Raw genomic sequence first — 18,138 nt, forward strand, 5'->3', positions numbered from 1 at the left:
GTCTTAGTTAGAAGACATGTTGATTTGACATATATAGTAGAGTACAGTAAAGTACACTTATAATGAACATGTTAATCTGCCAGTATAATGTAGTATTACCAACAAGCACAGTGTACAGAGTTTAGACTGAATGTCAAAAGCTATAGCTTGTCTTAGTTAGAAGACATGTTGATTTGACATATATAGTAGAGTACAGTAAAGTACACTTATAATGAACATGTTAATCTGCCAGTATAATGTAGTATTACCAACAAGCACAGTGTACAGAGTTTAGACTGAATGTCAAAAGCTATAGCTTGTCTTAGTTAGAAGACATGTTGATTTGACATATATAGTAGAGTACAGTAAAGTACACTTATAATGAACATGTTAATCTGCCAGTATAATGTAGTATTACCAACAAGCACAGTGTACAGAGTTTAGACTGAATGTCAAAAGCTATAGCTTGTCTTAGTTAGAAGACATGTTGATTTGACATATATAGTAGAGTACAGTAAAGTACACTTATAATGAACATGTTAATCTGCCAGTATAATGTAGTATTACCAACAAGCACAGTGTACAGAGTTTAGACTGAATGTCAAAAGCTATAGCTTGTCTTAGTTAGAAGACATGTTGATTTGACATATATAGTAGAGTACAGTAAAGTACACTTATAACGAACATGCTTAGAACAAACTACTGCATAGAGCGAACTAATCATAAAGTCCCGTTTTATCTCCTTATACATTAATAACCAACTTGTACAAATGTGTACAACGAACTACTGCTATAACAAACTAACTATCATGGTCCCTTCCGGTTCGTTATAAGAGTACTTTACTGTAATATAAAATCACAAATTACTTTTTCTGGTTTAGTTTCATTCACATGTTTTCCATTAAAAACCACTCTGCCTGCAGCATCAGGGTCTCCTGCAGGATATTCAGTTATGGAATACAAGAATAATGAAAACAAAAGAAAAACCCATACATTTATACATGCTATACCTTAGACCGGATTGAGCAGTCCTTTGCTGAACTTCCACTGTAGAAGCGGGTGAGTCCTAGACCAGGCTGCAACACCCACAGGAGGAACGTCTTCTCCAGCAGGGAGTAGTATAACACTGTTGCATTCTGCTGACTCAAGGCACGGTTCATCCGGTTAACTGTCCACACATCGGACACCATTCCAGAAATGGCCATGCCCTGACCCGGAGTGGGTGAGAAGTTTGGTAGCTGAGTCACACACCTCCTCCTGTAGGCCTCGGCATACTGCAGACATTCATCCTTGACCCCCAGTTTGCCAAGAACCATCTGTATCCCATCGTAACAGTTAAGCAGCTGTTTCTCGTACTCAGATGGACAGTGGGTGTCCTCCTCCTTGTGTTCTTGCAGTTTGGATTCAAAATAAGGAATCAGTTTTTCGAAGTACTTCCGTGCATGTTCGATGTCTTGTATCTGGGTTGAATACTGCTGAATGCTAGCCAGGTTGTACTCGGCCAGAGTCTGGATATCGGAGAGGCCGAAATCTTCAGACATGTCACAAGCCTGGGTATAAAAGTACTGACTGTACTGGTACTTATCAAGGGCTCGGTAAGCACTGCCAAGTTTACACAATCCGGTAGCTCGTGTTCTGTAATCACCGCGGACGTTGGTGTCGATCATCAGATCGTAGTGTTCTATAGCCAAATCATAGTTCTCCATCAGCATGTAGGAATCGGCCAGCATTTCATGTGCTATGGGTAACATCTTTTTGTGCTTGCTTTTTTCTGCCATTCGAATGTACTGTTCATGGTAGGTAATGGATATCGGCCAGTTGTGCAAAGCAGCATAAACACTGCCCAGGCAACCGTAGGCTTGAGAGATGCCTTTCTTCTCAGAGTTCTGTTTGGAGATGTTCAGGTATTTAGTATAGTCCTCTAACGCTTCATCGTATTTGCCGAGAATTTCGTTCAGCATTCCGGTATTGTGATAAGAGTCTGCTCTAGACTTTCCCTTCATGTCATACTTCTCAATAAACCGTATGTATTTTCTAGCATGCAGCACAGCCGAGGACATATTTCCTATCTGTTTGTATGCGATACTCAGATTAAGGTGGAGTCCACACTGGAGCTCCCTGGTCCAGAAGTCGGGAAGACTGTCATCACTTCCAACCTCCTCCAACAGCTCGACCTTGAGGTGGAGCAGCTTCTCATAGTAGATGATGGCCAGATGGGTGTCGCTGTTTTCCAGGTACAGCGTTGCGATGTTCACGAGGGATTTCGTCTGGTAGAGCTGGTCGTGAGTGGCCACGGCCATGGTGAGACACTCCAGGTACAGACTGATGGCCTGGTCCTTGTGTTGCAGCATCGTGTGCGCATTGGCCATGGTGAGCAGAATCCGCATCGTGATGCCTTTCTGGTTGGTCTGGAACTTCTGGGCCGCTTCGAGGATCTTAATACACAGAGAAAACTTTTTGTTCTGGAACAGATACACACCAACTTCACTTAGTTTCTTGTAAGCATCCATTTCTGAAAGGAAAAAAAAAAGAGCCAAGAATAGTAAGGATTAATTCATTTATTTTCACTGTTTGTAATATATATATATGGTAACTTTGTTGGGGATACAGGATTATCTCAAAATAGATGAATTATACAATGCCCATGTTCAATAATGAAATATTGAATTTTAAATTAAAATATTTATCTTTAGCCAAAATTATCTTACAAAACAAGTTATACAAAATGATTTAGTAATCTACAATAATAATAATAATAATAATAATAATAATAATGTGGCACTGCCATACAGAAATAACTATAATGAAACCAATTTCCTTACTCTGGACATAAGCATGTTTTAATTTTAATCATAAGACCAAGGGAATATATGACAAGGGCAGATCCAGGAAATATTTTAGGGCAGGGACCAAGAGCAAAAGAGAACATGGACCACTTCCCTGAAAACGGCAATTTAGCCAAATCTGTAAACAAATTGTTCAAATTTGTTGAGGGGGGAGAGGTCACCCTGATCCCATTCCCTGGATCTTCCCTTGTAAAAAAAAAAGCACAGTAAGGACAAAAAGTTTACAAATTCTTTTGCATAACTACAAACCATTTAACTTTACAAATTCTTTTGCGTTAACTACAAACCATTTAAGCTCTCTGTGAACTCGTCTGACATCCTGCACAATTCTGCAGCTACAGAAACAATGTGACTGGTCAGAATGTCTGCATTATCAGGTTCAAGGTCAAGAGAAGTGAGGAAAGCATCAAGGGCTTCCGCGTTCCTGTTTTGCCGTTGCAGTGTAAGTCCGAATAGGGAATAACCCTGAAGAAAAAAACCATTTATATGTAAACAAAGATTACTACACAAGAGTGAATATGATATTAAATTTATTAATGTTTTAATTAGCATTGCCCTGCCTCCGGTTATAATTGCCCTGCCAGAGTTCAATGCCAAAGAACAAAATTAAATCACTAAAAAAAACCCAGTGTAAAGCACATATAGTTTATCATGTATCTAAGTTCTCAGCTAAAATACTTTACAAAATACATTGTTAGGTCCTGTTAAGTGTGTACGTCTACCAACAGTACTGTGACCTGTGATTTCAGACTGATGTCTATTGTGGCAGTCCATCATGAACAAAACAACTTGATTGCACACTAAGTAGAAAGTAAATTGAACATAGTAACAACAGCATCATGACATTTGTTTTTTCAATATTAGGTAAACAGTGAAAACTCTCAGACATAGGCCTACACACACCAATTATCACTGCTATAACCAGTCATTGTAAAGACAACATGCATTGCTTCATTATAGCAAACTAGCAACACTGTTTACTATATGCAGAAACTAACTGTACTTTTCTTTAAAAACAATAGTAACACTGTTTACATGATGTATGTAGAAACTTTTTTTCTGAAAACAAATTAACAAATTCTCAGTATCCAGCACAGACTTAATAATATGAAGTTCTCATAAAAATATGGTCCAACAAATAAACAAGCACCCTGCACATCAAAATCCTAGCTATAACACTGTTTATGAAATTTGTTTACAAACTTTTCCCTTAATTTATTATTAATACAAGCTGGTTAATAAATTTCACAGTACACATAAATAAGTGTGAATATTAATTTATTACTTGATTGCAGGTGTGTTATGACCACTAAAAATACTAGTTTGTTAAATATCCTCAGAACCTTCATAAACCCACATTAATGGGATAACACAAGCACATTATAAAGTTTGTTGCACTTGAAAGAACAATGATGTATATGATATCATTGTAACACACAGTTATATTATATTTACACCATTAGACAAAGATTTTCTGGGATGTCAGAGATGAAAAGTTCAATATCTGCACAGACATTAGCAGAGCTAGCTCTGGGTTGGCAAAACATTTAGTTAAATTGTCTATTAAACTTACAAATGGCAGAAATTGACAGTTATTTTCTAAAAAATGTCAATTATTACCTAAAATTATTTTGCCAAATTAAAATAAAATTCACCAATTGCTTTTAAAATTCACAGTTGGCGGATTTGTTTAGTGCCAGAGCTATCCGTGCATTATGCCTGTTTTGGGCCCAAGATGAAGAAACCTGTGAGTTGCGAGGACTCAGACTAATAATAGTGTCAGCATCCTCCTCTGCTTGTTTCAGTTGGCCCATCTCCAAGTAGACGAGGGACCGAGCGTGCATCACGTCTGTATTACGGCTGTCGATCTCCAGGGCTTCATCATAGTACAGAATAGCTTCTTCGTAATCCTTAACACTCATAGCCTTGTCACCTTTCTCCAGCAGTGTCTTAACCTGGACAAAAAGTAAACTTATTTCTATTTCTTAGTACATATATATGACAATTTTTAAGCAACAATATGCACATGCATTTTTATGCACATGCACTTTTATTTTAAAACTTCATTGGGTTGATCTTTTCACAAGTTGGTACTTGTGCACTATTCCCTTTAGTCCCACTCCCCAAATATTTTCTAGATCCAACCCTGAATACATGTTTACATGCACATTATATCTACTACATTTCCAAATATAAAGTTGTATGAGATATTTGGCTAACTGGTTCTGCAAAAATGTGGTAACAGCATATTAATCTTAACCATTAACATACTTAGTAAAAAATATTTTGTAGTTCAAACTACAAACTTAAAGAAAGGCATCAGACTTAAGTGGCTTTTTACCAAGAGTTAATACTGCATACTTTGCAAAATAATGGAACTCCCGTTTTTAAAACACACTAAAGTAATATTGCTGGTGATCTATAGTCTATCCCACAGAGAATGCCTTTTTCATGCTATGGAATTTACTACATGTTATTTATTTCTGAGCCGACTGTTTACTAAATTTGACACAAAAATAGTTGGGTTTTTTGGTGGGGGTTTTCAAAAACACTTACTTTTCGTTTTACATCAAACAAAACTGAAATAATTTACAAAAAACATGTTTGTAGGTGGATGAGACAGACTATAAAATTTAATATATCTGATAACCTTTAACTACTTATTGGTGAAAAAATATTAGTTTCAGTCAAACTGCTAATCAGTAATTGGTGAACAGTGGGTAGCGTGGCATTAAGGTACATCACAATATAATTTCAATATACACTGATGGAAAGAAATAAATCATCACATAATTATTAACAGCAAATATTGACTGCAACCACAACCGTTATCCATAGAATGAGAAAGTTAATCATGTTACTGACAGTCCAAGCATGGAAATAAGTCGAGAGCGGCAGTCAGATTTACCAGGAGGTCACCAAATGTCAAGAAAGTCGAGAACGGTACTTCCTTCTTAACTAAATCTTATTTTTTTAAAACCTACACATCCTAACTTTTGACCAATTAATGTTGTTTTTTTTTATCAAATATACACACAAGTATTAGTACCGTATGTACAATAAGAACACAGCAACAGGGATATGTATAACAGAGTATCAGTGAATCTGTTTAGGGATTTTATACACTAATAATGAGAATATTAACTTGATATAAACCCTTAGGTTACCAGGGCCCATATTTTCGAAGCTATCTTAGCACTACTAAATTGTAAAACCATCGTAAGCTATGACGTTACTGTGGCATGTACTATAGTGATGTCACAACATACAATAGTTTTATGATTTCATAGCGCTAAGATACATGGACATGTAGTTTCCAAAATGCCTAGCCAGGCTTCTATCTCTAGTTTGTGGTAATCTATACATGGGTTACCAAACAATATTCTTTTATCCATGCCTGCAGTCAAAATCCCACATTAAATCTGTAGTAGTGAGTTAAATGTGGTCTCAAATGCCACACGTTCCCTTCTTTCTTTCCATCAGTATATAAAATCTGCCTGTTTACTTCGTGGATTTCTTCTGCCTCACTGATTGCTTCGCTGCCATCTGCCAGACTTGGGAGACTGAAGCTGCCTCGTAGTGGATTGACGTACATGCCCGAAGACACCATGGCCTCAAGAGTACGGTCCATTTTGTCTTCCGGCTAGTAAGCTCCTTCTTGATCTTCCTATTGTTATGTTCCTTGATCAAAATATTTCTTCAGTCTTCTTGTGAACACAACTGAAACTGATACTGGTAAATTAAATATATATTAACAGAAGAGTAGGTTTTACCTATCCCAACCAGTCCCATATAACTGATTTCCGACATCACTGACTTTTGCATGGGGAAAGTAAACAAATGTCTGTCAAATTCATAAAATATTTGCAAAAATTAGGTTAAAATTAGCAAAAAAAGCTTATCCCACTCATAAATGTGATGCATTTCTTAATACTTTTTTTCTATGATTTTTAAAGACTGTAATTTGAAAGAAAACTTTTATTTTTAAACTTATTTTGTCTCTTATCAGCTGTGCTGCTCTCTAGTTATTAGTCACATGACTGTCACAATGTCTGTTTACAAAACTCTCTTTACAGATACTCGCCAAAAATATATGATCCTTACATGTTTTAACATAAATATCTTTAAGTTTCTGGATATCTGAATATATTTATTAAAACTCAGGATGCAGCTTATGTGTTTTAACCAAACAGTTTTTTTTTATTATAACCATTCATTTGCTCAACTTATAACATGCTTGCAAATCATCAAAATTGTTATATTCGTTTTCCTAAAATGTTGTCTGTTAACATTGGTTCTCAAAGACTCCATTTTGTAATTTGCCTAAAATATTAAAAATAGTATTTATAAATTATTATAAGTACATGTTTTGTTGAACGAAATGCATGTTTTGCTAAAACACTCAAATGTTTTGTGTTGCAAAGTTTTGGCTGTAACCTGTGTAAGCTATACCACTAAACATTTCACTCTATCCGTGTTATCTTTATTGTAATATTGTTCTAGCCATCTTGATGTATAACATGTATATTTGTTAAATGTAGGGAGAGGCCTTAATATAGGCACTTGCCTGTTGGCCAATCCCAAATTTGATTTGCTAATAAATATTGTTTAAACCAAACATTTCACTCACCGAAACAGGCTACGTAGTTAACAATATTTAGGGCTGATGCATGTTACAGTATTTGACGCACATGCATTAAATGTTGCTACATAGCGGCCAGTTTAGGGCTTATTTGAAGCGTAGAAATATTAATAAAGGAGGGACTTTGCTTTGGCACTGTCACTAACCCCAACTCTGTTTAAGTATTTATAATGTTCTTTATACGTGACAGTGCCAAAGTAAAGTCCTACCGTAATGGACACTTTTCATTTTATTCCAATGACAAATGGGCGGGTACATGCGGAGATAGTTTTGTTTTGAAGGTGATACGATAGATCTAATAGTTTTGTTTTGAAGGTGATACGATAGATCATAGATCCAATTGGATTCTGTCCTTTTATATACATAGTAAATTTGTCATTTGTGAATAATTAAAACCTTCAACACATTTTAATTTTAATTTCTTGACCCAATATATATACTGTACTTTTTATTACCAATTATTTTTCTCATATACAACTTTCAAGACCAAAAAAGTTGAAGAGCTAAATCCTTACCCGCCATTTTGACGCGGTTTCCATGAACACATACCATTCGGGATGCTTCGGTCTATTTCGACGTTAAATTCCTAGATCCAGTTCGGGCGCACTATATCGCGTAATGCGAATGGTATTTTGGAACAATTAATATAATCTGTCCTCCTCCCACCCTTATGAATTTGGAATTTGATCATATCTACTCTTGATCTCTCCACATTCTTTCAATTTGTCTATCACTATTTACACTCCAATATCCAAAATTACGGATACGCCATTTAGTGTACTTAGGTCTTGAACTAGCTCCAGATAGCTAGTTTGGGATATATTCTGTATAACAATACCGGTATTTTGTGCCTTGTAGAACTCTGGGGATCAGGTTAAAACGGCACCATTACCAAAATGGAACCATTTTCGTTGGCAAAAACGGAACCAATTTGCGTAACTCTCTCTCCATAAGCGTACGAGACAGGGGCATGGGGGCCACTGTATTGCTGTATCGTTATTGAAAGAAAGAAAGAAATGTTTTATTTAACGACGCACTCAACACACTTTATTTACGGTTATATGGCGTCAGACATATGGTTAAGGACCACACAGATTTTGAGAGGAAACCCGCTGTTGCCACTACATGGGCTACTCTTTCCGATTAGCAGCTAGGGATCTTTTATTTGCGCTTCCCACAGGCAGGGTACCCCTGCGTGTGCTGTAACCTCACCGTGGTGCAGGGGTGTAACATTCTCTTTGAGAATGGCCAATACAGCACAGAATTGAAGTTTTGAGTAAAATTCAGTATCCGTAAAATTCTGTGATATTTGTGTTTTTGCACAGTTCTTTACACTGTTTTTGTTTAAGTCTTGAATTTTTATATTGATGTTGATCATCACTTTATTTATTTTTATTACCATAGTTTGACACCCAATAGCCGATGTATTTTTCGTGCTGGGGTGTCATTAAACATTCATTCATTCATTCATTCATTCATTCATTCATTCATTCATTCATTCATTCATTCATTCATTCATTCATTCATTCATTCCCACAGGCAGGATAGCACAAACCATGACCTTTGTTGAACCAGTTATGGATCACTGGTCGGTACAAGTGGTTTACACCTACCCATTGAGCCTTGCGGAGCACTCACTCAAGGTTTGGAGTCGGTATCTGAGTAAAAAATCCCATGCCTCGACTGGGATCCGAACCCAGAAACTACCAGCCTGTAAACCGATGGCCTAACCACGACGCCGGTATATCGTTATTGAAGTCACATGATTGTCATGGTGTCTGCTGGCAAAAGTCTCTTTACAGATATTTGCCAAAAAATATACGGTCCTTAGGCCTATATATGTTTTAACATAAATATCTTTCTGGATATCTGTTTATATATTTATTAAAAGTCAGAATGCAGCTTATATTTTTTAACCAAACAATTTTATCATTATAACCATTCATTTGTCCAACTTAAAACACGAATGCAAGACATTATAATTGTTATATTCAAATTAGCTTCACTATTACATATGGGGCCTGTTGGAGCTCATGTCCAGTTGACCTTTCATTCGACCAGTAGAGCTAATTTTAATCAGATTGCGAAACAGGTTACGTAATTAACAATATTTACTGCTGATGCATGCTACACTTTCTGACGCACGTGCGGTAAACTTGCTACATAGCATTGCATGGGCGGATCCAAGGGGGGGACCAGGGGGACGCGTCCCCCCAAAAAAATTGTTCAAGTGCCCTTTTTGTTTGTAGATTTTTTTTTTTTTTAAGTAAACAATAATTATATTGTAGATAAATGAAATCAAGATTTTCGTGTACATGCGCAAGCTTGCAGATATGTGTCTGTGTTATTGAGTCTCAATGGGGCCCCATTGAGGTTCTAACGCGAGTGACGCCAATTTACTTCATTATTGCTAGTATATTATGACGTAGAACTGTAGGAATTCATATTAATTGTAAATATCAAAACTTGTAGTAAGGTGCCCTTTTGACGAGTCAATGTGCCCTTCTTTTTTGGCCCCCCCCCCCCTAAAAATATTTCCTGGATCCGCCCATGCATTAGCGACTAGTTTAGTGCTGATTTCAAGAGTAGAAATACTAGTCAAAAGGTAGCTATTTGAATAACAACTCTCTGTTTATCAATATTGATATGCTTTAGAATCGAATGCTTATGCTCACCGAAACTGGTTCACCCATGATATATATATAAATACATGGATAAATATATAAAAGCCATCGCTGCTGCGAAAAAGTGGGATAGGATAGCCCCCCCCCCCCAACACACACACACACACACACACACACACACACACACTTCCTACGCCAGTTATTTCTATCAGTCTACCCTCAATATTATTTGTAATCGGGTTATTTTAAGCTACGTAGAGCCACATTATATTTCGCATGTTACTGTGTAAAAAGCACTACCTGCACGAATCGCTCGAACTTCACCGTCTATGAACGGTTACGGAATTAACCGAATTTCTCCGGTTGTCATTTTAAAAATAGAAATTTGCTATTAAAACACACACTGTATTGATGTAATCTTGCAGATCAGTTCACACGAACCTGCTTTATGTAACATCTAGTTTATAGGACTTTTTTATTTTTTTTAATGAAAAGAGCTTAACACTATTATACTGAAAAATCTAGTGCACGTACTTTTTCTGCAACTGTTTTTTGGTGGTATTTTTTTCTGCCTTCTTTCAGAGTTGAATTCTGGTTCAACTTACAGTATAACTGTCAAGAAAATAAGTTCGACGTGTATCACATTTGTGAGTTATTTCCCCTTTTAGAGGACCATGAACTATTTTTTTATCTATCTTAAATGAAACTTAAAAACTTATTTGGGCCTAGCTGGTGAGAAACATGCATTTTAATTTTACAGAAGAAATAATGATTAAATACCTGAAGTTATAATATTTAAAGTCAGTAGACGGATTTAAATTTCTTATTCTAGAGCTGACACTTTTTTCTTCTTTTTTTTGTGGAAACTCAGAAAAGGGTATGAGTTAATCGGAAATTAGGAAATATTTGTTATGTCTAGATTTCAGTTTAATCAGTAGCCACTTCAGATTCTATTATTCTATTTCTGTATTCTGAAAACGTTAATTAAGACTTGTATAGGGGCGGTAAATGTGGAGGTGACTAGCTAAGCCATCATCCAGCCAGTGCTCCTCAACTGGTATAATCAAAGGCAGTGGTATGTGCTATTCATTGTCTCATGGGTGGTGCATATAAAAGATCCCTTACTACTAATGGAAAAATGTAGCAGGTTTCTATCTAAGACTAAGTCAAAATTACATTTTTATATTCAAATGCCAATGATTAATAAATCAATATGCTCAGGTGGTGTTATTAAACAAAAACAAACTTTAACTTTTAGACTCATGCTGTGTTCAGGCCCCTTGCTTATAAAACTTAACGTCTAGAGTTTAATAAAGTCCACACTTTAACGTAATGCTATTTGAATGGCATTGCCATGATGTTAAAGTATGGACTTTATTAAAGTCTAGACTCTAAGGTTTATAAGCATGGGGCCAGGTGTGCTTTAAAAGTGAAAATTCTGAGTTGTCAACTTGTAAACTTGTACAACTTTTGATGAATGTGATATGATAGAAAGTGATGGTACTAAATTCCGAAACAAATTGTTAACAACTTAGTCAACTACAATAAATTACTCTCCTACCTTTAATTACTGGTAGATTCCCCCCAACTTTTGTCCAGACACAAATTATGAAAAACCCCAAATTACAATGACCAAGATTCCACATACGTGACTGTAACAATGTCACTGATGTAGACCGCTGAGATTGCATAGAGTAAAATACATGCAGTTTTCTGCCATCTGCCATTTTGCTTCTTTTTTCTTTCTTTTTTACAATTTTTGTTTGGACAAAAAGTGGAGAAATCTAATGGTAATGAAAGAAAGGAGTAATTTATCATAGTTGCTAACAGTTTGGTTCGGACTTCAGTTTATAAAATTGTTAATGGGTGCTTGTCCTCATGAATGCATCACTGTTTGTATTCAGGTGCACTTGTAAGGAAGTAGAGGGGCAGGATTCAGCTCAGTCGGTTAAGTGCTTGCTTGAGGTGCTTACATTGCAAGATCAGACCACCTCGGTCAACAGTGGATCCATTCAAATGATTGAGTGTTTCTCATTTCAACCAGTGCACAACCAGTGCTTTTCTGTCTGTGGGGAAGTGCATATATAAGATCCTTGCTACAAAAAATTTAGCAGGTTTCCTCTGATGACATGTCAGAATTACAAATGTTTGACATCCAGTAGCTGATGATTAATTAATCACTACGCTAGTGGTGTCATTAAACATTTTTTTTTTTTTAACTTTGTGAGGAATTGGGTTCTGGTTCCATCGAAATAGTCAATAACAATGTAACAATCCATTTCAAATCAACAAATGCCCCATGCCCTTTGGTTTCAGATTCACTTAATATTCCTGTCATCTACATAATAAATGAATAAATCTGAAAGTTTCCAGTTAAATTTAACACCTAGCATGGTTATCAAAAGTTGAAAATAACCATTTCTCAAAAACTACTTTGAATACAGAGCCCAAATTTAAAGGGACACACCCTAGTTACGTTTATTTGTTAACCATTACGGCGTTGTTTTTCGCTATTAAACCCCATTTTTCACAAATAAAATTGCACTTTACTTACATTTTATTATTTAGAATACACATTTCCATTCACCTGAAGTGCTTTTTGGTAATCCAGATGTTTGTAAAACCATGAAATGCATTTTTTGCATTTTTTCACAAGACGTGTTGTCGAGAAAAAAACGTTAAGCAAGCGAGGTCCATTCTATTTTTAGAGGGGATATTTCCATTTCAGTGTCACAGACATTGGTATATCACGTGACCGTTATCATTTTGGTTCGGTTTGTTTTCTCGTGCACGGTTCGCGCAATCAACATCCGATTTGTTGTTGTTTATTTGTGAGATTTTTCTTCACAGTTCGTGAATATTTTCAGTAACAATAAAGTTCAGACAAGTAAGTGTCTCAATACAAAACGTTACAAACCCTTAAAACCAATAATTTTGCTAAGTCTTACGATATCTGGAGAGGGGATACAACCAGGACAGAACAGTTGGAACATGTCCAGGAGAGGTGAAACGAACGCACCCCAAGTCTGTGAAATTTGTCGTGACGTAGGCATTGTTCTACCGGTGACATCAGAATACTAACTTTCAAAATTATTTCAAGCAATTGGGACATGGGGATTCCCATGGTATTTATCGATATAAAACCTGCTTTTTCACTCCATTTGATAAAAACGTGATCAAAGTGTGTTACAGGTTTGTAGATTAACCAAATTATAATTTATTTTCGCTGGATGGAACTAGGGTGTGCGGCTTTAAGATTTAATCATGTAGATGACAGGATTAATATGTGGTACAAATTTCAAGTGAATCAGAAACTGAAGTGTGGGGGGTGGGGGATCATTTCTTGATTTGAAATGGATTGACCCATATATACCAAATATGTAAGATATGCAGCATTGTCCACCTTTTGTCATAATTATACCACACTGTCTGAAAATTTAGCAATTACAGCATCTGGAGTCCTACGGCAGATTGACACATCTAGGGCACAATATTTCATGCAAATCGTTTTCTGTTCTTGTGGCGGTTACATAATTTTAAATTCATGTCAATCGGTTAACTGGTGAACCTTTATAAAATTGAAAGTTACGAACATCAGGATTTTATTCACTATGCAAAGTAAAATACAATTTGTTTTAACGAAACCATCAGTTATCTTGGTGAAAATAATGTGAACCAAGTTCTGGTTACCAAAGGTTTTGAAATATTATCCCCTGAGATATCGATGACCATGTTAGAATAGACGAGACCTGCTGTTATCATTTATGGATACACTGCCTCTTATTTAACTAACATTTATTTTGTTGGCCTCAATTTTCTGACCATAAATATCAAGTAGCATTGTATACATGTGTATAGTATACACAAATACAAATTCATTTGTATTGTAGTGTTTTAAATCTAGATGCTCGCCAAGATCACTATACATGTACTATGGAAAGAAGTTGGCTACCACTACAATGTGTTTGTAATGTATTGTCACACAAGTGGTATTTTAAAAAAATCATTATAAACTTTAAAAAATGAAATGGTACCACACACACACACACACACAGCAGGGCTTCTAGAATTTTTATAAAAACCACTAGCCATGGATTCAGTGATTTTAAAAATTTACTAGCCAAGATTAAAAATTCACTAGCCCTACTTTACTTTTTTACTAAATAGTAAAAATTGGATATGTCACCTAAAGAGAGAGATATAGTTTAAAAACGCTAACATTGGAGGTGGGCTTGGGGAAGGGGGGTTCAGGATATTCATATTTACAAAATAGACTTAACTGCAACATTTGACCAAAAAAAAATCACTAGCCATTGGGCATGGCAATAGTAGTTATTTACTAGCCCAACACTGAATATCACTAGCCACGGGAGTGGGTTTAAAAGCCCTGCACACAGGCACAGGTATAGCAGGCATCGAAATAAGCACTGTCTGGTAACCCATTTACAGGTTACCACAAAATATAGTCTGGTAACCTATATGTTTCCACAACTATATTAAAGTTAGAATTGAATTCCTGTTGCTACTACGCGGTCGTTCTGAAATTGTAACGGTGCGCGCGAACATCGGTACGAGAAACGAAATCCGGAAGTAAATTTATCTAGTGGGCGCTGCTTAAACGCGGATTGCCAAAATTGCTTTGCAATTGCACAAGTGCGCACGAACATCGGTGCAATTTTGTACGAGAAAACAAAGCGCAGACATAAATTCATCTAGTGGACGCTGCTTAAACGCGGAGTGACTTGCGCGCGAATAATGAAACGCAGAAGTCCTGAATGCATTGCCTGGTTTACGTTCGGAAACGAAACTACTTTTCTAACCTGAACGACCGTTCTCGACTTATTTCGATGCCTGTATAGGCACACACACACACGGATGTATACTATGACCATAGACCATATAAAATGTGATGTTAGTGGGTTTTGTTCCCTGTTTCTAAATATTGCATCTTCTTTATAAACCAACTATTTCAGCATAAGCCATAACACTTAAACAGTCCAATTGGCTTCTTGTAAAATCATCTGTTGAAAGATCGATTATTTTATTCATATTAAATAATTTTTATTTTCAGTTAAAACTGCCTATATGTATATGACATATACTACATTCAAATGGAGCCAATGGAATATGACTCGGATGGCAGTCCTGGCCACAAATGGCATTCATCACCAATGCAGCACTCTGGATGGGATGAAGAAATGCACCCATCATCATGTTCACAACATTCTGGTGAGAACACATTGGATGACAACCACTCCCAGTCTTTATCACCTCGCTCAAGATGGATGTTATGCAGGAACGTGATTTCATCAGTTACTGGTTTTGGATATGGCCTACAACAGACTGTAGGTTCTTCATCATCTTTTCTAAAAGGTGATGTCAAGGATTCAACATCATGTGTCAAAGAATGTTCTCCACGGTCGAAATGGAATACTTCCTCCAACATTGTGTCTGCTGTAAGAGCGTTTGCAGGATTGAAATCAGTTAATCAGGACAGTGCTAGAGATAATGTACTGACCTCTGCTTCTTTGTTCAGATCTGACAGTTTGGGATTTGTTCCGTCTGAACCAATCTATCCAGATCTGTCATCTTTCATGGCAGGCGGAGATCAGGACAAAGATGTTTGTATGGAATATAATGCAATACGGTCTTCAAAAAGCAAGGATGTCTTGTCCACAAAGAGAAGGAAGCTTGAACCTGCATGCTCGGTGACTGATTCTCCCATTAGGAAGTTGTGTGAGTCATCCGTTAAAAAGAGGAATAAACGAGTGAAGACAGCTACGTCTAATGAAACTAAGACATCAGCATCCACTGTGTCAGATGAACGGAAAGCAAGATCCTACACTAGAGTCTTTCTGTTGGTCACTGTTATGATTTGTGTTATTATTATCTTCTTGAATTACTACACAGTGGGAGTGTCCAACTGTTCTCTGTCCACGGACATCAACTTCTCAGACCTGCACTCGGTGATCAGAAAAGACTTGTACGGTCAACACATTGCTTCACAGATTATATCAGCTGAACTAGAACAGTATTTTTCAGAGTATTCCAATTCAGTGATGGCGACTAGACCATTGGTGCTTTCTTTGCATGGGTGGACGGGAGTTGGAAAAAACTACGTTACTTGGTTGATTTCAAATTCTTTACCTGCCACATCCGTGACCAAATTTCTGATAGCGTTACATTTTACACACGAGTCAGAATCTGATATTTATTCCAAAAAGGTCTTTCAGTGGGTCATATCTAACGTGACCCAGTGTAAAGTTAATATTTTTATATTTGATGAGATGGACAAAGCACCCAAAGGCGTGATATCGGGACTAAGTGCTGCAATATCCCATCTTTCAACAACAGACAAGAAGTCTGCTCCTGTAGTCATTTTCTTACTAAGCAACAGTAAGGGGACTGACATCACTAAGAAGATTTTTACTGATGAGGCTGAAAAGGAGAGGAAATCCTATACAGCTAAAGATTTTGAAGATATATTTTTGCAAGATGAATATATTTGGTATTCTGATATGTTGTCTAATAATTTAATCAAAGCTGTAGTTCCCTTTCTTCCCTTGGAAAGAAGACATGTCATCAAGTGTATCAAAAGGGATATTTTATCAAAGGGTTACGAAATTAATGACAGCTTAGTAGATGAGATACTGAAGGAGATGTCATTCTTTGTGGTGGCAAATCGTAAACAATATTCTCAGAGTGGTTGCAAGAGGGTTTCGGAAAAAGTTGATCTTGTATACACATGATTTCATTAGATGTATAATAATGTAAAACCTGGTTTGTATGTTTGAAACAGATAAAATATTTTGTTTAGTAAAGCTTGTTTGTTGTTTAATTTTTGTTTTCTAAATTCATACTTTTTACTGTGTTAATACATGTATTTGACAAAATGACATTTAGTGTTTACCCTAGACATTTTGCAAGGCATTGTAGACTAAACACTTTGGGGGCATAAATAAAAATAAATGCAATTAATGTGCTTGCTTTAATTAATCAATGGCAAAATATATAATGGATACTTTATTTATTCATATTTTTTATGAAGTGTTATAAAAGCAATTTTAGAACTAATTATTGAAAAAGGCATGTTTAATTTCAGGGTAGCCTGGTGCCAATTAAGGCTAGGGAAAACACTAAACATTAGTTTACTTTTAGTCCTTGTGATTGTACTGATCTCGCTGGTGTAGTGGTTAAGACATAGGACTTAAGACTGGTAGGTCCTGAGTTCAACTACTCGCCCAGAGTATTAAATGCATTCTGGAGTATATATGGGTGTTGTGTACATTTACAAAAAGATATATTTTAAGAACAAGATACTGAGTTGACATTTTGTGTCTAGCTTTATTATATCATGTACTGTTACAGATAAAGTTTGACTTTCATGACCATTTTTCACACAGTTATATCCCGTGAACTTAGAAGATACGGAACATTTGTTTTCCAGACATATTTTCCAATGCCTCGAGATATTGAGATGAAATTTTGTGTATGGTTTTACAGTGCATTATTACAGATCAGGTTTGATTTTCATGACGATTTAACTATTTGTGACAGAGTTATGGCCCTTGAACTTGAATATGAAAACTTGTTTTCCGAAAAGTAACTTGTTTTTGCAGTGCCTAAAGATATATTGAGCTGAAATTTTGTGTATACTTGTAGCTTTATCACGTTCTGTTAAGAATAAAGTTTGACTTTATGGCAATTTACCCATTTTTCACAGTTATGGCCCTTGAATTTAGGAGATATGAAGACTTCTTTTTTTTTTTCAATGTCTGAAGATATTGAGATGAAAATTTGTATATAGAGAATAATACATGAGTGGCCGTTAGATACCATTTATCTCGCAACGAGTTTTAAAATGTATCAAACGAGCGAAAGCGAGTTTAATACGTTTTTAAACAACGAGTTGTGAGATAAATAGTATCTAACGGACACGAATGTATAATCTTAAAAACAATTAGGGGAACCTGAAATATTAATTATATACGTTTTGTCCACAGGCATCCCAGTAAAGAACGTTCAGGTCTGTTTATCAACACACCGA

General features: G+C 36.1%; 2 protein-coding genes across 4 annotated transcripts in view; one reads left to right on the forward strand and one right to left on the reverse strand.

Moving 5' to 3' along the window:
• LOC121383396 (tetratricopeptide repeat protein 28-like) overlaps positions 1-7,998 on the reverse strand; it is a 29,382-nt gene extending 21,384 nt beyond the window's left edge. Inside the window, exons 1-5 of the mRNA XM_041513401.1 lie at positions 7,923-7,998; positions 6,331-6,551; positions 4,571-4,780; positions 3,113-3,290; positions 990-2,491 (exon numbers count right to left, since the gene is read on the reverse strand). Coding sequence (XP_041369335.1) covers positions 990-2,491; positions 3,113-3,290; positions 4,571-4,780; positions 6,331-6,456 — 2,016 coding nt within the window. The 5' untranslated portion in view covers positions 6,457-6,551; positions 7,923-7,998. The remainder of the gene's footprint in view (positions 1-989; positions 2,492-3,112; positions 3,291-4,570; positions 4,781-6,330; positions 6,552-7,922) is intronic.
• A 2,749-nt stretch (positions 7,999-10,747) lies between these two features.
• On the forward strand, positions 10,748-16,912 carry LOC121383242 (torsin-1A-like). 3 transcript variants are annotated; one of them, XM_041513136.1, is made up of 2 exons: positions 10,748-10,823; positions 15,163-16,912. In XM_041513136.1, exon 2 carries the CDS (start codon positions 15,203-15,205, stop codon positions 16,838-16,840), a length of 1,638 nt encoding a protein of 545 aa, XP_041369070.1. In that variant the 5' UTR covers positions 10,748-10,823; positions 15,163-15,202; the 3' UTR covers positions 16,841-16,912. The 3 variants fall into 3 exon arrangements, with proteins under 3 accessions (XP_041369070.1, XP_041369068.1, XP_041369071.1); XM_041513134.1 differs by having other exon boundaries at positions 10,759-10,968; XM_041513137.1 differs by lacking the exon at positions 10,748-10,823 and adding an exon at positions 10,985-11,166.
• Positions 16,913-18,138: the final 1,226 nt, after the last annotated feature.

The sequence above is a fragment of the Gigantopelta aegis genome, chromosome 10 (assembly GCF_016097555.1).
Source record: "Gigantopelta aegis isolate Gae_Host chromosome 10, Gae_host_genome, whole genome shotgun sequence".
Taxonomy (NCBI): Eukaryota; Metazoa; Mollusca; class Gastropoda; order Neomphalida; family Peltospiridae; genus Gigantopelta; species Gigantopelta aegis.